This window comes from Chiloscyllium punctatum, chromosome 42 (assembly GCF_047496795.1).
Source record: "Chiloscyllium punctatum isolate Juve2018m chromosome 42, sChiPun1.3, whole genome shotgun sequence".
Taxonomy (NCBI): domain Eukaryota; kingdom Metazoa; phylum Chordata; class Chondrichthyes; order Orectolobiformes; family Hemiscylliidae; genus Chiloscyllium; species Chiloscyllium punctatum.
In genome coordinates this window covers 4,860,153-4,881,812 of record NC_092780.1, presented here as the reverse complement: position 1 = coordinate 4,881,812, position 21,660 = coordinate 4,860,153, and the positions used below count along the sequence as shown (strand labels likewise).

The window sequence follows — 21,660 nt, the reverse complement described above, 5'->3', positions numbered from 1 at the left end:
TCTAATAAGATATATCTGAATATAACTCATAGGCTTTTAAACTGGAGGCATCCAATTGTAGAAAGACATTAGACAAGCTTCCAATGAGATTACTGTCAGTTGACGAGGAAGCATTAGTGCTGTCCTAATGGATTATAATTTTGTTCGTTTACATATCGAAGTATCAATTGAGTGACTTTCCATAGATATTCTTCAATTCGTTCTGTTTTGTTGTCAGCTTGGACGCTGCGAATTAAGTATCAGTTACTGTTTAAAATACATGCAGGAAAACGTATACCGGCGTCATTTAGCCTCCCGAATGACTTTTGGAATATAATCTCAGCTAAGGAAAAATGGAAACTATGTACTGTATTTACCTTTAAACAGCAATTAGGTGTCGGAGCAAATTCCATCATAAACTTCAGCTGATTGCCATTTATTCACCATCTTTAGTATGATACTTGTTGTGACGGTATTTTGTTTTCTTGTCTATCTGCGTTTTTCCACTGGATTATGAATTGAACCAAACGTGAGAGTGCAACAAACAAACTTACTAATGTTGAAGTTATAACTGCGTTGAAATTACTAAAGCTTAATTGGATTGCGCAACGTGCTGAGACAAGAGCAAAATGGCTTACTTTCTTAAGCTTTAGGCTTAAGTTAAACCTCTTTTTAGAATCTAAATGTCGGTTGCCGCCAAATGGTCTGCAGCTACCACGAACGATGGATCTTTTCCTAATCATAATGCAACTTGCTGTGTTTGGAGACACTGGCCAATTTTGCTTGGCACAGATCGGATGTTTTTGTAAACTTCAGGAGGTATATTATATAAACTCGAAATTTACAAGGAAGACCGACGATTTCCCCAATAAAAGCATTTAAATATATTATTAAAACCCTCGTTAAAGCACAGATCCGAGAAATATCAGAAATGATCGTTTATCGTGTGATATATTACTGTTGAAACGCAGTTCCCAGTCGTTGGCGAAGGTGCCTTTTGCGTCTGTTTTCCTGTATTGATACAATTGAAAACTGCCCATTCACTCAATAATACTGAAAACTCCTTAGTTGCGAAAAAACGTGAGTGCATATTTTAATTCATAGTTTTTTTAATGCTATCAAGCAAATTGTTTCTACTGCTTTTTGTGCATTTAAGATAAGTTTTAGATGCAAAGTTTTAGATACTGCATATCCCCGCTTTAACTTCCAACTGGGAAGGACAACGACAGTGCGAGTGTCAAGTCGTCAATTCAAAGTACCCAACCAAAGGATAGGGAATGTGTTTGATGTATATTTTAAGATTTGAACAACAATATACTGGCAGAGCGACTGCTTCAGCTTGAGAAGAATCACACAAGTAAAATCGTATAACGCGGTTTATTTTGAGTAAACAGATAAGTCAATATATTTCGCGCAATAAGTAACGAATTATCTGTATTGTTCACACACATAAAGCGTTTAGAAGATATACATTGTGGCATTGTGGAAGTCTATTTTCTTTTATTGCATACAAATGTCCACCATGTAATTTTAGGGAATCTATCTAATATTAAAGGTCAAAACTTGCATATTTAGCTCTAGTAACAACAATCGCTAATATATTCCCTTTTATTCATGACTGAAAAATCCATTTGATACCGATGTTCAGACGGCCTCTCCAAGTCTAGCTGTCCTTTTAAAGGGATGTCTTCCTCTGAAACAATCGTCCTTTTTGATTATTTAGACGAGACATTATTCATTGATTTTAAATGGAGACTTTCCTTTCAGCATCTTATCGGTTTAAGAACTTGTTTTAAAATGCGCAGCCTTGAAATGTAGAAGGGTGTTAAATTAATTTCTCCCAAGTATTTCACCTAAACTTTCGAATTCATCATGGCGGCAAAATATATATTATCAACAAAGTGCAGGCGAGTGGATAAGGGGATTATTTTTAATTCAATGCATTGCCACAAAGAGCAAAAAGAATCAAAATGCAAAATAATTTTGTGAATCTTGTTAGATATTTTTGGCATGATGCTAACAACCAATTTTAGTACATCGGTGAAACGTTTCATTGATCTTATCTATTACTTGCACATTCTCAAAAATATTCGCGTCACCGTAGCTTATAACTTAGCAAAGTGCTTGCAAGTATTTACTTTTTACTACGGAGGATTCTTTTGGTATTCAGGATATAGTGGGTCTCCAATAATATCATTAACGAACATTCAGATGTTCATCTCAGCCGTTAGTTCGCCTTATTTCTCAGTACTCATTACTACTATCTTAATGGAAGCTACACTTGCAAATGGGCAGCCTTGCCGATATCACCTGCCTACCAGCATAAACGTTCAAAAGTTAAAACTCAAATATTCGACGAATTATTTCCGAGTCTAAATAATTTATTTTTCATTTTTATTTTTTTTTCCTGATCTGAGCAATATATTTTGAGACATTAATTTTATAATATAAACCATTGACAAATTAGAATTTAAAATTTTGTATGAATTGTTCCCCCCCCCCACTAATTTCCTTCATTGCCTTCGCCATTGTTCGTCCTTCACTAATACTCAAACCTCTTCCAACGTAATTCTTTGCATCAACGGAATCAAATAAAATCAATGCTTCTAATCGACCTCTAAATTAGTGTGTTAAATGCAAAGTAATGTTAGTTTTCACTAATAAGTTACATTTCTTTTAAAGTGATTTGTAATTTAAAAGCTGAATAGTTTTCTACCCATGTAAATCTTTCATTGCCCACCGAATTTTACTGGAGTGTACACATTTCACTGATCGAACGTGGTTTTAGAACTTTCATTCACAATTTCCCCTAGCTTCATGATACAAAATCTTTCTTCGCTCTTTTTTTCATGGGCAGAGTGTCTCCCAGAACTAACAGAAAAGATAACAAGAGAAAACGTAGTTTACATTTAAAATTAAGCTTCAACAATGTATTTGAATGCACAATAATTATTCACTTGTTCACCATATTTCAATATTGTTTTGAGGGTTGGCTTTCCGTTTTCCTTTGTTCCAAAGTCGACTTGAGAGCAATTTGAAGTCACACAGCATAAGAAATGCAGAATAATACGCAACAGTGGCTTTCATATAACTGTGAGCTTTAAAACATCACAATGGGAACAAAAAATACTTTGTTCGCTGGAAATGCAGGTACCGGAACGAGAAACTATTTCACATCCAATTTGTTCTAATCCTCCTCAACTGCAGACTTGGGGCTGAATTAAAATTTGAAGGGTTCGTCTTCTCACGTTTCCGCGCATTTTCACTGCAATCTCTGCTCTATAAGGTCCAAAGTTGTCACCCATAATGCGCACACATATTTCCTTCAATGGCACCAGAACCTCGGGCTAATATTGCTAACTCCAATCTGTGCGATCCAAACCGCTAACCTCAACAGTACACATCAACGGCAAATATCGCAATAATTATCTGCTGTGTTAATTGCATTTAACATTTGATATGTTGCAGGTTTAAGATAATAACAGAAATAAGAAAGCTAGCGATGATGAGAACTGGTGTGAGAATTTGTCACACGACGTAAGATTAATTAGGAAACAAAATAGTTCCTTCAAAATATGTCCATTAAAGTTAACCAGGTTTTGTATTGTGAGGAATAGTTGCACCATACGAATCTATCTGTGGTGCTGTTCATTGTTCAATCCCCTTTTTACCTCTAAAAGTATTTAATATTGGGGGAGGGGGCGATGCTAATTGTTTAACCCCCATTGCGGATTGATTTACGTTTTATTGTCGCTTTGTCGGCCTCATGAAAACTTTAACCAATCGTTTCGCAGATAGCCCACAACATATTAGCTAACTCTACTTTGTTAGTTGAGAAGTTGAGAGAACAATTTCTAGTCTTACATATAATTTCTCAATGAATCGGAGTGTATGATGTTTGACAATGTCGATCTCTGGTGCAATTGGCAACTACTTTGTCGATTCACTTATAAGTCATGAAAGCGAGGGATCGCCTGCAACAAAGTTTGCTTCTGGGCAATATTTAGTCTCCAGACAGCCGCGAGTCCCCGAACATCCCGAATTTCCTGCTTGTAATTTTCAGCCGAAATCTCCCGTGTTCGGCACCTCTTGGGCCCCCGTGTACGGCCAGCCTTCTGCCAATGTTTCCACTTTGTACCATCCGTATGTCCAGTCTCACCCCATTCAGCCTGATAGCAGGTACATGCGGTCCTGGTTGGACCCGGCCCCCAGGACTGTGTCCGGACCCGGAATGCCTTCCAGCGGTCACGATTCATTGAAAGCAGAAACACCGGCGACTCATGGCGGCGAAACCCTACCAGCTGCGCTTCAAAAATTACATGGCGAATATTTGGAGAGCGAAACCATTTGCTCCGGGAAAGCGCCGTGCTACGAAGACAGCATGTGTGAAGAGAAAGGAGACAAAGAGACATCAGAACAAAGTAAGTATTTCGAGAAATCGACTCGATTTATCCAAATGAAAATAGTTTATAAAGCTCGTACAAAAAACGCGATTGAAGTCAGGTTCCAATTAGAAGGTAGTTTACTCCCAGTTTAGCCTCAAGTATTTAACTGGTTTTATGTTGCTTGTTATTTAATGCGCCTCCGTTCTGTTTTATGGGTTACACAAGTAAACACCTGCAAACCCTTAATGGCGGATTCGCCAGTTTATCTTCTACGAGGCAATAAATAAATGAAAGAATAAATAAAACGTATTCACTCTTGTTATTTTCCGTTTGAACTAATCTCCTGAAAAACCATGAACCCAAGAAAGACAAAATGTGCGCCATGCCAATTTTATATGAAGCTGCGGAGAAGGGAGAAAGGAAGCAATTTTATGCAGTGCAGTCGGCTTCAATTTACTTCTAAATTGCAAAGGTGGTAATGAACAACAAAATGAAGCCTTTACAACTCCAGACCGCCCAACAATTTCCAATTCAGTAACATACTTTACTAATGGATAAACGCTTAGGAGTATTGAATATAACACACACACACACACACACACATACATATATACAGACACACTTAGCTAGGTCTAGCTAGGTCGATACAACGGTGAAAGAATCCTCCCATAAGCACTGCAATGTTAGAAATGCATCTAAAAGATAAGATCCTAATATAATTCTTATTCTCATCCGATTATTTTCCCCTTCACGCATCTTCAGGCAATCCTTCTGCAAATTGGTTGCATGCCCGCTCTACAAGGAAGAAAAGATGTCCTTACAGCAAATATCAGACCCTGGAGCTGGAAAAGGAATTTCTGTTCAACATGTACCTCACCAGGGACCGGAGGCACGAAGTAGCCCGTCTTCTTAACCTGACTGAAAGACAAGTCAAAATCTGGTTTCAAAACAGGAGGATGAAGATGAAAAGACTCAGTAAGGAGCATGTAAAAGAGTTCGAGTGACTAGCTATTGAGATTTAACTTTAGCGCGTAGCCGGTGTTTGCTGTCTCTGCAATTTATCCTTTAAGGACTGTAGTTCTGAGAAAGCCAACATGCATCCACAGCAAAGAATGATCAGAAAGTAAGGTTTAAACATCCAGCAATTCGGCTATTTATTTCGAACATTTTAGTGCATTCATTCAGGGAATAGAGTCACGTGTAAAGAATTTTATTGCAGGATATTAAGAAATACAACTTCCTCCCATTCTCATCCACTCTAACAGCCAGAGAGAGCAGAGTGCTTTTATTCTCGCCACCTTTTCTCTCTTTATGACTTAAAAAAAACTTCGTGTTATTTATAAATTGCTACAATTTCTGTCAATGCTTTGGGGTTGGCCTTTCACGCGGGACCAGGATGGACCGCGCTCCAAAGCAACGCTTTACAAAAAGGATCCTTGTTCAGCTGCGATTAAATTTTTTGGACTTTGTTGGCGGCAATGAGTTAACATGACATGTTTGCAACAGTTTACATGCAAAAAGTCGAAGGTTTATAATCCATTTTGAAGACATCACATCGCGGTTGAATTAAGTGCTGTTTCCATGATTCCTGTATTTCTTTGATTTGAGCATTTGCTTGTTTCAATGGAATTGTGACTACTGTTTAAACCAAGCGATAGTTTAGTTTCCCATTCTGATTTCTGTATCCCTTAGTCTGCGTGTTTGAGTGAATGTGAATCTGGCATTTTCTTTCAATGTCTGATGCTTCTACGGTTTAATTTGGTAGCGATCACCTTTGCTAAGTGTTTGTCCAACTATTGGGTAACTGTTACCACGTGAATAGTTTTTGAAAATGTTCTAATATTGCAGCAAGAATGTCCAACTGTCGAAGCGAAAATTTAATGATCTGCCGTATAGAACCTCGTGACATTTTAGAAATAAAACAGTGTAGGAATAATCTGACGAATTATGATTACAGACTAGATTGCACAAAAGGAGGTTGACAACAGGGATCAGCTCAAAAGAATGCATTTTAGGAATAATAACACTTCTGATGACAACGTGTTAAGTATTTCTTAGGATATCTGTCCAATGTGAAACTGGTATTTATATCCGCGGTTTTTGTAGGTTTGTCCCGATTTTACATTTAAGATAAATGAACTAACCGTTTTACATTTTTAAGAATCCAAGTTCCTGCTGACCTTCAGGTTTTAGTTATTTCATTCCGGAGCTCTCCGACGTCAGCGGCGCAGGCTTGCACTATTCTAATGTGATTTATTAACGTTAATTATAAATTAAACCCGCTGAATGGAATCAAATATTTTGAATCCACCGTTCTATGTATACCTAACATGATTATTAGATGTAAATATACGAATGTATTAAAAAAAAAGCTGCAAAATAAAATGCTGCTGAAAGTTTGGAAACGCAATTTCCCCCTGACCTTGCGTCTACTGTTTAAAGTCTTGTCTTATTCTTGGTTGTGGACGTAAACCTCGTTCTGTCAATGATGCCTAAAAATTCATTAAACCAAAGGAGAATAGTTCTATTTATTAAATAAGATCGTCGAATAATTACTAGAAACTGAAAAGACGTGTTTAGAACCCTGAAAATAAAGTCGATTTCTAAAATCTCAACAAAACCAAATCATTTATCTGATAAACCATTGGCCATTTCTAGGGACGAGACCCCTGATTATGCTGGACATACCGACAAAAACCAGTATTTTATTCAGTTCTCCCGATAAATCCTCTCCAAGAGTGGGCACTGTGTTGTGTCGTCAATAGAGAGGCACAGAGGCTCTGAGTGCATGCAACTACTGAGAAGAAGCACGGAACTAGGCAATGTGTTTCCGTAAATAACGTTAAATAAAAATACCTCCGTCTCATGAAGAATCGCCTCACCGAATGAAACATAAACTCAAGTTGTTGGGGTGGACATGAAACGCAAAAGCTCATGTTTCACGTGAATTCCAGGGGATCTAGTTCGCATCCAGTAAGTTGTTCTCTTACTTTCCATGAGTTTATTATCTCAGAATCTGAAATATCGGGAGTTTCGTCTTCTTTTGGCCCAATTATGAAATGTGCCTAATGCAAATTATAAACAAAATGCCCCGTTCTATATATCTGCTGGTTGCTTTGCATATTTTAATGTCCAATACATATCATAAAATGTGTGAGCCCATTTCTTTTGCACGTAATGAATCTTATGCCTCGCAGCTTTGAAGTAATATAAATTATATCGACAATTCCAACGTAGATTTTCATTTATTTTCACATGCAGGCGATAACATGTACTATCAGAATTTACATAAACCATTAAGAAGAAACAATGATCTGTTATCTATGTCCTGCCGGTTTATTTGCATTGTTCACTATTATAGCCGTTTGATAATGAATAGTCCCTCAATTGACATATTCAAGTTGAATTTTGAAACTTGTGAGACATAATTTGAACACTCTTACTGTCTTCAAAAGGCTTAGGTCTCCCCTGCCTATTAAGCAGGTAAAATTATTTTTATATTAAAACCATGTTATTTTTTCCTGCATTTGCATTATGTCTATCTACCTATATGTGCATATACGTATCTCCACACATTTGTAGATTATAGGTATACATACATCGACATTATAGATGAGAATTGCAAGATGAAGAAATGAATGAATGCAGAAATCTATCTAAACATGTGCCATATATCACACCGATGAATAGCAAATAACGAACAACAGAAACGAAATGAAATATTACAATCAATTATAAAATGTTTCTGGATGAATCTGCCCACAAACAAGTATTGTGCACATTTTAATTAAACAGCTTTAGCCGAACATTCTAAACCCCTATAAAAAAAAACATAGTCCAATGTGGAAATCTGCTTGGAAGATGCCCCATTCCACCATCCTCGAAAGAAATATCCATCAATTTAATCGAATGTTCAGGGTAAAATGCGTTTTTAGTCGGTTTTGCTTATTTTCGCCATCTTACAGTTAGCAACGCAACATGGGATAATTAGAAAGGAGGAAGGGCGCTCGTCAACTTGAAAGCGTTCTCTTGAGGTTGGTTCAGTAGAACGGCTGCCATGGATGTCTAAGGCCATAACAAAACAAAACAAATCTATGTTTAGATGTTTTAGTACCTTTATATCGGAGACAACGTTATGCAGCCGTTTACAACCTCTTTTACTGGTTTGGAACAAAATAAATACAGTATCAGCGTGTCGTATATTAGAATTAACATAATTCTGTAAGTTATATCCAGTTCAACATTATTCGCCAAGCACACGAGACACAAACACATGCAAGGGGAAAGCAGAAATGAGCCTAGTACGTTGGAGGAGGAGTTAGGAAGTTGTCTGTCATTATAGGAAATTCAGTGTGGTGTGCTGCAATAAAATAATATGACCGTTGTAAAAGTTTATAGGGTATAAATTTCTGAAGGTTAAGAATTGAATGTCTGTAAAACAAACACAGCAAAGGGAAAACTTTCAGAACCTATTAGATTAAACTCACAACTGGAGGTGCTAAGCTGTAAAAATATGGCTTTGCGTTTTATTTCTGTGGGGATGTATATCGTAACTTTTTTTAGGGGAAAATCGTGGTGAATGTTGTGGTGTAACCAACATGCTTTTTAGACTCTGAAGCAAGCGACGCCCTCTTTTGTTCTACTTCCTTACCATTTCAGGCTGCCAGAAATTGCTGCAATAAAAACCTATACAGAGTCTGGCGAGACGTCTGGAGCAGGGTCTTTGGATATGTTTACAACTCCGCGCCCATGCCTGGGACTTTATTCTAAAGCAGAATGCCCAATTGTTTAGACTCCGACTCGGAGACAATAGAGTTCTGAAAGCTTTCTTTCCCTCCTTTTTCTTTCTTTCATATTCTTCTTCCCCTTCTTTACTGCCCTGAGGAATTCAGGTTGTTAGCAATCCGCTGCGGCACTATACCAAAGATGTGGTATTCTGGTAATGTCTGATTGTGTTTGCCGATGGAATTAAAGAGTTGATACCTTCTTTCTTTGCCACCGTTTGGGTCTAATGATTTCTTTAAAGTCAGATGTTAGATATTGCGCATATTTACTCATGCTTTTTTTTCCACTGCTCTTTTCGAAGTCCCAAATGCTTCGCCCCATGTCCAGTAGGTGGCAGCATTGTTCCACCAAACACAGTCATGGGGATTCCGCAGCTATATTACCAATCCGAGATTCAATAGATACAACCTACGTATTAGAAACATACATCTTTCCTCTTTACCCTGGATTACTCGCTCAAATTGTTTAAAGATTAAATCTTCATTTCTTTAAAAAAAGCTCTCTTTTATATTTAGCTCCATTCAATTGTTTTGCATAACATTTGGGTGCCAAATGTCAATTCTGTCAATTTGAAATATATCCTAATTGCAATTTATTTATTCGAACTAGATTTTATGCAGTTGTATTATTTTCAAACTGCTCTATAAACCTGAGAAGATAACAGAACAAATAAGTCCGTCCATTTACGGTTGCATAGTCTATAGTTTGAGGCTAAAGTCATTTTTAAAAAGGAAGACGGTTCATTTACCGAAAAATCGCGAGGTTTGTTACACTTGGGCAATATGTAAAATGTCAGGCATTCACACTTTTAAATGCACATTCTCACAAACTAAATACCTAACAAGCGACGAGTCTCATTCGAATTTGGCTACTTTCAAAGGATAAATGTATTGGGAAAACAATTTATTGCACTATTTATTTATGATAATTAGTTATATCGAAAAATGTTTGAAGTGTACATTGAAATTTCTAGATACTTAGCTTCCAAATGAACTTTCAAACCCGTTACATTTCTCACATCTCAGTGCACATGCTTTTAGATTGAATCCATCCTGGGCTGCTGTACATATATTGATTATTGTTTGTGTGACTGTCTTCCTTTCCACAAACTGTGCACCACACATTTTCAGGATAATGACCATCTGTATGAATATTGCTTCCTGACTGGTTTCCAGACCTTGCTGATCTATTATTTCTCAGGTTTTATTGATTTTGCTTTATTTGTACCATTTAGGTAACCACCCTCTTTTCAGTTTCTTTTCGTATTTAAATCGAGCTGCAGTCTATTTTTAATGTATCAACAGAACGATTTATGTAACCGTATAATGGAATAGAAAAGTTATATAAAAAATTGAAATTTCGCCCAGATGAAACCAAAGCTTTACTTCTGTCTCCATCACTGTTCATATTAGTTTCATTTCAGTCTTTGTCTCCATTTCCTGCAGGAATACTTTTTAAGTGTCATGTTCATTGTGATTTCACTTAAAACAGAATTTAACTCAAGGAGAAAATTCAAAATATTTGGTGACAATTTATTTTTTGATTCAGTAAAGTTTCACACTATTCTCGCAAGAATTAAAGACACGTGATTAGGTAAACATACAAAATAAACAAGATTATGTTTTTACAATTGGAATCCCGCGCACTAATGCGCAAATGAATGGAGATGTTTGCGTATGTGGACCCCTTTTATTTTCACTTCTGTGCCTTTACATGTAGCATGTGAATTGAAATAAAGCATGCATATGGTTTTAGGTTTTAATGTTCTGCAGTTTGGCTATCTTTTCACTTACAAAGATGTCGGTTTTCTACGAATTTCAGTTTAAATTGCAGAACGATTGCATATGTCAGCTTAAAGTATCAAAAAAGTATCAAGTTATTGAGGAAGATCAATTTAGATGCATAGATACATGAACATGTCCATAATATTTGTACAACTAATTTTCTGTATCAGTCATAGATAATGTATGAATGAAGAATGAAACTAAAGGATCAGTATTAACATTTGTAATATTATATCTCGCTGTGATGTTCCATATTTATCGGAAGACGAGAAAACTTAAACGTGAATAATCAGTTTTGACTGCAAGCAGAGGTGAAATAGAATGAAACTCCTGTGGAAACAAACGGTACCTACGACGAGTTTATTTTCTTTGTAAATTTGCAATTGACATTAGATTTTTTTTAAAAATGCATTTACATTCATGGTAGGTACTTGGAATATCATATTACGTACGATGTGTGTGCATATGTATACAACACATATGTGCTTCGAGAGAGATTTATAGATGGAGATTTTCAAATTTCTTCACAATATGTGAACACATTTATAGTTACTTTTAGGAAATATATTTGAATGCTTTCCAATAAAATGGAACTACACCCATAAAATGAATCACATTGCTGATAAAGAGATTGAACATATTAAAACACGGATAAAAACATTATTAAATAAGCAATGCAGAGACATCACAGCTTTAGAACCAAATAAAACAATCACGTGGGTCCTCACAGACCGGACAGCCTGCAAGTTGTAGACTTCGTTTAGTTTTGTCGTCAGAAATCATTCCTTCCCCCGTAAAATCTCACAGAATTTTCAGTCAATTAAGCAATTGGAATATCAAAGAACTAGCTGATCGTGCCTAAACATGTTTGTTTGATGCTTCAACTGATTTATTAAGAATGTGTGTGTTAGTGTATGTTACATCCAAATTAGATTTTTAAACATTTTAAAATGGTACTCCAGGTCTACTCAATCTAACGCTGGCAACATTGTGCCAAATTGCAACAAGATATAAGTGGTTATAGACCACAACACCAAGTACCACTACTAGAAACGAAAGTAGAAGTTAATATACAGTGGGTAGTTTGTCCTTTAATGTGCAGAGAAAAAAAAGTAAAGATTTTCATCTGAGCTAAAGTAACCCGGAGCACCTATGGGCAGAGAAGACAAACTTTTCAAGAGGAGACTTTTGATCGATTATTAAGCGATTGATTCCACTCAGTCGTATTGCGAACAGTTCTTTTTCAGAAGGCCAATTCCACTTATTAGAGAAAAAAATTAAAAATATTAACTTCCATTGATCGATCTTTTTTTGTTTTGGCAAATTGATGAAGTTTTCACATTCCAGACTTCTTTTATCACAAGGCTCGTATTCAGCGTTATTTGATCAGTTGACAATAGTCCACAGGCTACACGTGCACCAAGTTAATAAAATTTTCTTATCAGTGTGTTTCACTACTTTATTACCTCAGCTGCACAGTAACTTTGGGTCGATAATACTTTTACAATGCCACTACGTTCATTTTCTCGCCAGATGACGTATCCCATAATGTTACTGAAGAGTGGAAATCTGTAGCCCAAGAATTATCAGTATTTCTGCAACCCAGACGTTTGAGAAGCTATACGTAATACTATTCTGTTTGTTTTAAATATTAGGGATCGGCAAATTAACATTGAGTTGGGGAGACCAGATGATTGAAAGATCCATAATCCGTGTAGGCATTTGCAAAGTTAAGAGATTGCTGAATCTTATGTTGGTTGCTATTGTATTCGGATGAACTTGCATTGATATAAGCACCCAACAGCATTATTTACACTTTACATTGTACAGATTTGTGTTTTGACTAACGTTTATACCGTGGACGTGCAAACTCTTTTGATTTGGTTGAGTCTTGTGGTTTTAAATGAACATTCCGAGTACTGTCCCCAAAAAATGTGAGAATTGAAATGCGGGATTAGATTTAGTCAGCTTCGGGAGATCTGGCAAGGTGAGACAGATCGATTGTCTACTTCAGAAAATCAAACTATCAAACATTTGGTAGTAAAATGGTTCAGCATATCAATATCAGCTTCCTTATTAGTTCAGGAAATACCTTGCTTTCAATTGTCATGGATAAACCAAGAAACTCAAAAATAATGCAGATTCGCTATCAGTCATTATTGTGGCGCTTCGTTAGTGGTTTAAAACTAAATGGTCAGTTTGAAAGAATGAGCAGAAATCACAATACTTTCTCTTAAGTTTACACTCGATTTTTGAATGCAGTTTGCAAATTATTTCAACTATGCACACTCATGCATATTTACGAAATCGATGCATAGGATTTTCTGATTAAGAAGATCTTTTCGAAGCAAGCTCATGTGCGCCTTTAGTGAGCTCTGAGTTAATCCAGAACCATGCACCTTTATTTGGAAGCAGTGCACCTCTTTTTACTGGAAAGCCTTTGTATCTGGATTGGAAAGTAAAAGTCTTCAAATTAGGTTGAATAAGATGTGTATGTTCTTGTCCAATAGCAAATAATCCACAATGTATTTGCACCAGGAACATTATTTTGTGTAAAAGCGGTTCATATTTAAAATAGCAAACGGAATGGCACGCTAGCTTCGCAAAATCTATGTTTTACTGCTCCGCACAGAGCCTCTCGTAAAAACCCTAACTGCCGTTCACTGCATGTTATAAACAATAACAGGCTGTGCTTTTATTACGCGTTATAGTTCCTTAATCTCTTTCCTATAGTTCTCAGATGACTGTTACTGTTCTAGGGTCCGTCCAAGTACCAGTTAAAAGGCTTTATTAATAATAGGAAAACGGGTCATTAAATTGTTAAATACTACTGGATTTCAAAATTCCTTCAGATGAAACTTTTTTAAAAATCCAAATAATTTGCTTTTGTGTGCCATTTGAGTTGTCGCTACACTGCAATAACTTGGAAGGAAAAATAGCAATTAGATCCACGGTTGATAGTAATTAGATTTTCGGATTGGTACAGTACTTCCACGTCTTGTTGATGTAACTCTGACCTTTAAAAGAGACGCATATTCTCATTAAATGGTTTGGAAATTAACGTCTGAATGTCTATCCTTTACTTCACAACAGCGTGGATACTTCCCCTTATCAATCTTTTGGTGGCGTATGTATTTCATCTGTTGTAAAGCGGCTGATATCCCGGTAATGAACATGGTTGAATATATTAATCCGCATATTCCCCCCTCTCTATCTTTCTCTCATTCCCTCTCTCTCGAACCATTCCCTTTTCACACGGTGCAGTGTCCATACGGAGTAAGCGAAGCCAATAGGACGTGGTTGAGGTAATAAATGCAAATTATCATGAAAAGAGACGGCAAAATATGAAACAACTCATTTGGGCTGAAGTAAATCACAGAAAACTGTTTATGAGTGAACCGCTTCACGAAGATGTGATGCCAGGACACTATTTGTTGAGATCAATAAGATGAAGGTTTAATTTTTTTTTAAATGTTGGCTTGTTTGCTTGTCTGATTACCAAACACTAAGTTCCATCCGTTGAGCAGAAAGATCTTAGTCCTTCCCAATGAGCTCCTACTTTGTCAATTCGCTGTTTTCCAAGTATAAAAGTGGGGAGACGCTGCGCCCCAATTATTATGACTGTGGTTTCACCCAGGACCTGGGCGGCAGACCCACTGTGGTCTATGGACCCGGCACCGGGGGCAGCTTCCAGCATCCCGGCCAGATCCAGGATTTTTACCACCACGGCGCCGCTACCCTCTCCACCTCCGCCTACCAGCAAAATCCGTGTGCGGTGACGTGTCACGGGGATGCCGGCAGTTTCTACGGCTACGATGCCCTGCAAAGGCAGCCAATTTTCGCTGCCCAACAAGAGGCCGAACTGATCCAATATCCCGACTGCAAGTCGACGGCTACCAGCCTAGGAGAAGAAGCAGAGATTTCAGAGCAGAGTTCATCCCCGACACAGCTGTTTCCGTGGATGAGACCGCAAGGTGAGGCTTTGACATGGGCCAGCAAGAAAAGAAAGAGACAGACAGAAAGGAGAGGGATAATACACACACATGCATTTTAAAACGCAGAAAGGTTCATTTCCTGAGCCAATAAAAGAAACGTTGCAACTTTAGTGTTTTATGATTCTAAAGTTCGGTACTTGTAAATTACTTTATACTTTAATGATCCTGGAGCGGTTTTTTAAGGGTGGTATATTGCATGCTGTTTGCAGTTTTATTGCAGTTTTATGGCGTATTTTTCCTACGGTGTTGAATACTGTTCAACAGTGTTTGAATCTTGTTTTAGAGCCCTCCGTATAACTACAAAGCCTCATTTAGCCTTTTTTTCTTGGTCCTCTCTCTCTCTCTCTTCCCCCTCTCTGTTTCCTAGTAGCTGCAGGACGGCGCAGGGGAAGACAAACATACAGTCGCTATCAGACACTAGAACTTGAAAAAGAATTTTTGTTCAATCCATATCTGACTCGCAAACGGCGGATCGAAGTGTCACACGCCCTGGGACTGACCGAGAGACAGGTCAAAATTTGGTTCCAGAACAGACGAATGAAATGGAAGAAGGAAAATAACAAAGACAAGTTTCCCAGCAGTAAATCCGAAATAGAGGAAACTCCAAAGGAGAAGGACGTGAAAGAAGACGAAGAGAAAGATTAATAACAATAAAATAATGCTAATAATTTAAAACACAAAATGTTAATCCGTGGGAGGGGGAAGGAAAAGAATAATGTAGACAGTTTTTAAATAGTGCGGGTGCGAGAAGCAGAACAAATTTTCCTGATTACTGTTTGATACACAATATTGTGCGCAAATGTATGGAGGTGCAGATTAAAACGAGTACTTCAACTTTTTACCAGCTATATACATGTGGTTGCGTAGCACTCTCGCTGTACTAAGTGAATTCTTGTGAAAGTATTTAATGTGAAGTTCATAGATCAATGTTCTAGTGTGTCTGTGTCATTTGAAATACTGCTGTAGAATATTTAAGCCGTGTGCACTACTTCAGCTAATAATCATTAGCTTAAAGGAAAATCCCGACAACATGAAGCTGCCTATTTAAGCTTTAGCGATTTTAGATTGTGTTATTGTTTACGGTCTTTGTTGTATTTATATTATTGCTTTCTCCAAATTGGCATGTGCAGAAGTAAAAACTGTTTTTTTTAAGAAAAACAAAACAAGAAGAAACTGGTCTTTAAGTTTTAACTGTGAGAAAAGTCTACTGTATACGTGAATTGCTTTATTTAGGGGAGGTGGGGGGCGGTGGGAATGAAGGATTGGTGATGCATTAATGTTATAGTCGAGATTAGACTATTGTTTGGACATGCAAGCGGCGGAAAGGGGTACAATAAACTTGATAAGAGAAAAAAGAACTGTGAAATTGCTCGGCTTCTTTTCTAAATTGACTTTACTTGAATGAGGAGATTTGGCAAAAATAACTTGCATATAATGTGCAGTCTGCAAATAGACAGATGGATAGATAATATTGTTGAAAACTGAGCATTAAATATCAATAAGACATTGCAATCGCACCTGACTCAATTTGTCTTTGTGACTTTTTTATTAGTGACCTGTTTATGTTTGCAGCTCACTTGACTCATTTGCACTCATAATTCCTTACTCCCTCCCACCCCACTTCCCCCTCCCCCTTTTAAATAGAGCAAGTTGAAGTTCGTCCTGGAGTAGCTGTGGCGAATAAAGTGAGCAGATATCTGCTTAATTTGTTTGTGTAAGTATTGCGATTACAGTGTAGATTTGGAAAGACACGTCCTCGGACCCTCCTCCGGCCAGCGAGCCACCTTAAGGCAGAAATCGATTATTGGGATTCAGTGCGCGATGTTAGAGCGCAACCGAACCAAAAGAAAGCTGTTTTGACAAATGTGTTTCCACTGGAAGCTGAATGCAAGCTACAAAAAGCGAATCGATTTATTTAAATTCCCATCTAAAGGATCGATCGGCCAATCCTATAAACTCAAATTGCCTCCCATTCACCTTGTATTTAAAGTTAGACATATTATGACTTGGATGCAGGAATTTTTCTTTTGATCAGAGAATTTTTTTATCATCCAAAGAAGCCGCGGGTAGCCTGATTCTCATTGGCCGGCTGTGTCACGTGCCAATATCACGTGCATCGGGAGGAAAAAGGGGGTTCTTTTGGTGTAAATCTGGACTCTAATTCCGTAATATATCACCGTACCTCGTAAAACCGACACTGAAACGTCCCGGCCTACAAATCACCAGCCAAATTATGAGTTCATTGTATTATGCGAATGCTTTATTTTCGAAATATACAGCTGGAACTTCTGTTTTTCCATCGGGGGTTTTTTCGGAACCAACTTCTTGCGCCTTTGCCTCAAACTCCCAGCGGTCGGGCTATGGCTCTGGGTCGGCTTCTTACGCAGCCACTGTGCCGGGTTTGTACAGCACAGCTAACAGCCTCCACCACCAGTCCCCCACCATGTACACGTCTCCTTATGGCCTCAACGCGAACTCCTTTAACATGCACTGTTCTTCATTCGATCATAACCTCTCCTCACTGATGTGTGGCGCTGGGGACTCTTGCAAGCAGAGTTGCAGCAAGTCGGAGCAAAGAGAGGCAGACCCTCAGTCCGAGAACTTCCGGATCTACCCTTGGATGAAGAGTTCAGGTATGTGAAAAGTCACATAAAATGCGTTCTCTTAGAGGGACCGTCAATTGCTTTATTGCATTAGGATGTCGTGCTCATTTATGACGTTCACGAAACAGGGGTATAAATGCAATGCACTCCCCCCAGAAGCAATCAAGTCGCTGACTATAATTTATATTATTAGCTCCATGTGATAAATTTCCAAATCTATCTGAAAATAAAGCATCAAATAAGGATCTGAAAAGTTTTATGTTGTGGGACACTTCAACAAAAAAATTCTTGTTTCTTTACATTTTCACCAACTCTACTCTTAATTCTATCAAAAGCAGTATTGAATTCGGCAGATCCCATGAGATCTAAATCGCCCTCTTTTTCTGCTCATTCCCATTAATTGCAAGTTCTCTGCTATTCGAAGTTCCTCTCTGTTTTTATAAGTTGCAATGTGCTTTTGGTGTTATGGATGCGGCTGCAAAGAGAGGGGGGTTGGTGCTGGTGAGAGCTGGGGTGGGTGGGGGGAATTGCTTGTGGTATTTGAAGCGGAATACATCAGGGATGGGAAGAAGCTGACAAATGGAGGCTACAAAAAGTGCGCAAAAACTAGCATTAAATATTTATAAAGATATTTCAATTCAATGGGAATTACTTCAATGTACAGCCGACCGTTGTTTTGGTCCAATCGAACCAATGCGGCAGTTTGTGCTTGTATAGGACGTAAGGTCCGGCAGTGGTGGGTGGTGTGAAACAGGGATGGTTTGATTTTGGGTGGGGGCGTCGGGGTGGAGGTGGCCCTTTCTCCTATTTAAACAATTACTTTCCACTGAACAAGAGAGGGTTTTTTTTCAACGCCTTTTCTTCCGAATGTTTGGTGAAGTGCTAAGTTCGGGAATCTTTACCGAATTTGGAGATTGGTGCTTTCCTGCACGACCATCCAGACAAAATGAACCACTGTGTTGTGCTTTAAAACAAATAATAGTACCCATTTTATAACTGCCTCTCAGTTTCAAGTTACATAACATTAATTCACCAAATGCAGAGTGCGGTGAAGATGTAGGACAATGATCATCCATCAATGGATTATAGCTGTTAAACTAATACGCGCTTCCTTGTTTAAAATAATAGTTGAATAAAAAAAATTAAAGTCAACATGCTACTGAGTGACAGTTGTCTCAGGCCTCTAAGTGCTGTGTAAACAGTTTAAATACTTCCCCATATAGAGTTATCCCCGTCTTCTTTATAAAGCATTATTACAAACTTTTTATTGATTGTAATCAGTTAGTTTCCGACAGTAATTTATTGTATCTGTCAAGGGGATATTCTGGACATTATGTTGAAATTAGTGGTAGATTTGGAGTACAGGAAAAAGCAATGCCGGCTGTTAGTTAGAGTGCTGTTCCTGCATTGTTGGTAATTTCATTATTTTCTCTCTGTTTCTTTCTTTCGATTCCTCTCCTTGATCATTGTCCAGCTTCAGACAGGAAGAGGGGACGTCAGACTTACACTCGGTATCAGACCCTGGAGCTGGAAAAAGAGTTTCACTTCAACCGCTACCTCACTAGACGGAGACGCATCGAGATCGCACACGCTCTCTGCCTGACTGAAAGGCAAATCAAAATCTGGTTTCAGAACAGGAGGATGAAATGGAAGAAGGAAAGTAAAGCAACCACTCCACCTGATGCAGGCGAAGAAAAGCAAGAAGAATGAAAACAAAACTTCTAAAAACTCAACAAGAGGCATAAACTTATAAGACTTTTTTAAACAAATGGAACGATTTGTTCCTCATTTCTTAACACTGAAACAGAATACTACCTAAATCTGTAACAGTTTTACTTGTAGTTTGTTTTGTACAGATTAGAGGGGAATAACCCAAAACTATATTGTACAAGTACAGTTATATATAGTCTGTGTGTTAGCCTTTTCAATGTGGTGAATTGTCGTTATTGTAATTAGCGTTGTTTTATCTGGTGTATTTAAAGGAAAATGTCAGTGACTTTATATTGGTTACTGTATTGATGTAATTTCTTGTCATTAATATTAGTTTCCAAAAGGAACTTTGTGTAGTCACAACCTGTGTACAGATAATTGTGTTCGTATAAAAACCTGTTACAGTTAAATATATGAAATGTTGTTCTGGTGGAAGTATTGCGTGTAACTTCACTGTACATTTTTTTGATATTTAAATATGGACCATTATGTTTGCTCAGTTGAGATTTTGCGCTTTAGCTATGAAGGATGTAAACTGTTCTGTGAAATAAAATTAGGATGTTTTTCGTTATTGTGTTACTCTGTCAAAGTCGACATTTTCTGCCACAAAATACACACAAACCAGGAGGGATCACAGTCTAGTTTTCAACAAAACAATACAATTTCGAGTCTGCGTTTATGAGTTAACACCAATTCTTTGCCCAAATAACCCAGTTAAAGGAAGATTTTCTCTCCGTCATATTCCGAGTTTTGTGCTCCAGTCTATATTCCTCCAATCTTTGAATCTAGCTTTCTCTGATTAAATAATTCCACGTAACAAAGACAATGGGACGTTTTCGTGGAGTGCAAACGCACCTCAGTCTAAATAAAGCCATAACGCCATATTAAGAGAATTTAGCTGGGTTCAGCATCGTGAAAGAAGACAAAGCATTTCAGCAATTTCACGGCTTTGAAATTAGTCTTAAACGGTGAATTAACGATTACATTGAACATAAACGTCCTTTACGTATCTAACATAAGTGTTCCTCAGCAATGAAATATTTTTGTCGGAAAGCAGGGGTAAATACTCTTCTAGAAAACAAAATGAAACAATTAGTATAATTTTGATGCATACACGATTGCATTTACATTATATCAATTCACTTGTTCCACTATTTAAATATCTAAAATATTTTTAGAGTTTTAGACGCATTGCGCCATGTACATTGTAGAGCTAAGTCCAGCCATTTATGCAGGGAGAGATTCAAGTCTATTTATCCTCGCTCTTGTCCTTTTCAATTTAGGGTGTACAGGACGAGTGAATCTTCCTGATTTGAGCAAGAAAGTCGCTATGTTATTGTAAGAACGATACGCTTTTGACCCCTAAAAACATAAAAAAACATGGATAATACGAATTAAAATTTAAATTGGGGAAGGTAATTTGCGAACACCGAAAATTGGCTTTCAAGACAAACCCAGGTAAATTTCGTTTAACGGACCATTTTATTCCCTTATGAGAAACTAAATTACCAATTTCACATTGCGATTTTCTGCTGGTTTCACCTAAAGCGCACGAACAGGAGAGGCACAAACACAGGAAAAAGTAAAAAAATGACTTAATTTTCGCTAAAGTCTTTTTTTTCTAGTTTCTGTAGTCACTTATCTTTCTATAGAAAGGCGGCGGCGAACGTGGGAAGCGGACAGGGAACAGGGTCAATACAATGTGGAATAGAATAAAAGAGAATATAATACAGGCAAAGCAGTGCTATTATGTAAGAAAACATTTTAGAAAATATTCTTTTTACCATTTTGCATTGGCACACAACATGGCGGCGAGGGGGCCTGTTGTTGCTAGTCATGAAGAAATGCAATAAATTCCTTGTTGTTTTATGAAAATTTACAACTTTGTGATAGAACTTTATGAGTGGATCGGTCCTTCGATTGGCCGCTGCCGGTCATGTGGATAGCAACCGTGAACATGAACTTTTTATGATTTCCCATGTGAGTATATTGCAGTATTCTTTTGGCCACCGTACCTTGGGTCGGTCCTGTGTCCTCCTCAGGGCTTCTATCGGTTTTTTTTTCAAACTTTGGTAGTTACTATTGGAGGTGCAAACACACACATCGGCATATACGGACACACACGCACACAAAGTAAACAAGACTTTTTTTTGCAATCTACCACTTGTCTGTCGATTGGGAATTTCAGCAACGGATGGAGTGGCGCAAATCTCAGTGATGTGGATGATATCATTTTTCAAAGAGGCTCGAATTCCGATTTCCGCGTAAATGACTGATGCATAAAATCCAGCAAATCTGCGGCCGCAGGTTAACCGACGGCTATCAGTTTGGGACAATATTGTTCGCGAAACAAAATCGCGTTGCTTCCAAACTGAGCGAACCATGATCGAAGCAAAATCATAGATGCTGTTGCAAAGGT

General features: G+C 37.7%; 4 protein-coding genes and 2 long non-coding RNA genes across 9 annotated transcripts in view; 4 read left to right on the top strand and 2 right to left on the bottom strand.

The window, feature by feature from the left end:
- The window catches only part of hoxb3a (homeobox B3a), an 88,453-nt gene that overhangs the window by 20,818 nt on the left and 45,975 nt on the right, over positions 1-21,660 (top strand). For 2 of the 3 annotated variants that reach the window (XM_072561249.1, XM_072561258.1), the window contains exon 1: positions 21,229-21,658. The exons of the other annotated variant lie outside the window; for it this stretch is intronic. The gene's annotated coding sequence lies outside the window, so the exon portion shown is untranslated. Of the gene's footprint in view, positions 1-21,228; positions 21,659-21,660 lie in introns of those variants that run through there. 3 annotated transcript variants of the gene reach the window in all.
- LOC140465676 (uncharacterized) lies at positions 1,460-6,730 on the bottom strand. Its single transcript, XR_011955142.1, has 2 exons — positions 5,237-6,730; positions 1,460-4,347 (listed from the first exon to the last, which is right to left on the bottom strand). It is a non-coding gene; the product is annotated as an uncharacterized lncRNA (long non-coding RNA).
- On the top strand, positions 2,891-6,740 carry hoxb9a (homeobox B9a). The gene is made up of 2 exons (XM_072561265.1): positions 2,891-4,400; positions 5,127-6,740. Exons 1-2 carry the CDS (start codon positions 3,884-3,886, stop codon positions 5,366-5,368), a joined length of 759 nt encoding a protein of 252 aa, XP_072417366.1. The 5' UTR covers positions 2,891-3,883; the 3' UTR covers positions 5,369-6,740.
- Positions 12,714-16,450, top strand: hoxb8a (homeobox B8a). 2 transcript variants are annotated; one of them, XM_072561269.1, is made up of 2 exons: positions 12,714-14,907; positions 15,299-16,450. In XM_072561269.1, exons 1-2 carry the CDS (start codon positions 14,481-14,483, stop codon positions 15,571-15,573), a joined length of 702 nt encoding a protein of 233 aa, XP_072417370.1. In that variant the 5' UTR covers positions 12,714-14,480; the 3' UTR covers positions 15,574-16,450. The 2 variants fall into 2 exon arrangements, with proteins under 2 accessions (XP_072417370.1, XP_072417369.1); XM_072561268.1 differs by having other exon boundaries at positions 15,296-16,450.
- Positions 16,585-19,812, top strand: hoxb7a (homeobox B7a). Its single transcript, XM_072561270.1, has 2 exons — positions 16,585-17,561; positions 19,006-19,812. Exons 1-2 carry the CDS (start codon positions 17,162-17,164, stop codon positions 19,239-19,241), a joined length of 636 nt encoding a protein of 211 aa, XP_072417371.1. The 5' UTR covers positions 16,585-17,161; the 3' UTR covers positions 19,242-19,812.
- LOC140465675 (uncharacterized) lies at positions 17,167-21,250 on the bottom strand. Its single transcript, XR_011955141.1, has 2 exons — positions 21,026-21,250; positions 17,167-19,134 (listed from the first exon to the last, which is right to left on the bottom strand). It is a non-coding gene; the product is annotated as an uncharacterized lncRNA (long non-coding RNA).

What these genes read in the sequence shown, in the direction of transcription:
- hoxb9a (XM_072561265.1), top strand. Translation starts at nt 3,884, where the DNA reads ATGTCGATCTCTGGTGCAATTGGCAACTACTTTGTCGATTCACTTATA. An exon ending in CAAAGAGACATCAGAACAAA is followed by an intron (nt 4,401 to 5,126) that starts GTAAGTATTTCG and finishes ACGCATCTTCAG; the next exon opens with GCAATCCTTCTGCAAATTGG.
- hoxb8a (XM_072561268.1), top strand. Translation starts at nt 14,481, where the DNA reads ATGAGCTCCTACTTTGTCAATTCGCTGTTTTCCAAGTATAAAAGTGGG. An exon ending in TCCGTGGATGAGACCGCAAG is followed by an intron (nt 14,908 to 15,295) that starts GTGAGGCTTTGA and finishes TCTGTTTCCTAG; the next exon opens with TAGCTGCAGGACGGCGCAGG.
- hoxb7a (XM_072561270.1), top strand. Translation starts at nt 17,162, where the DNA reads ATGAGTTCATTGTATTATGCGAATGCTTTATTTTCGAAATATACAGCT. An exon ending in CCCTTGGATGAAGAGTTCAG is followed by an intron (nt 17,562 to 19,005) that starts GTATGTGAAAAG and finishes ATCATTGTCCAG; the next exon opens with CTTCAGACAGGAAGAGGGGA.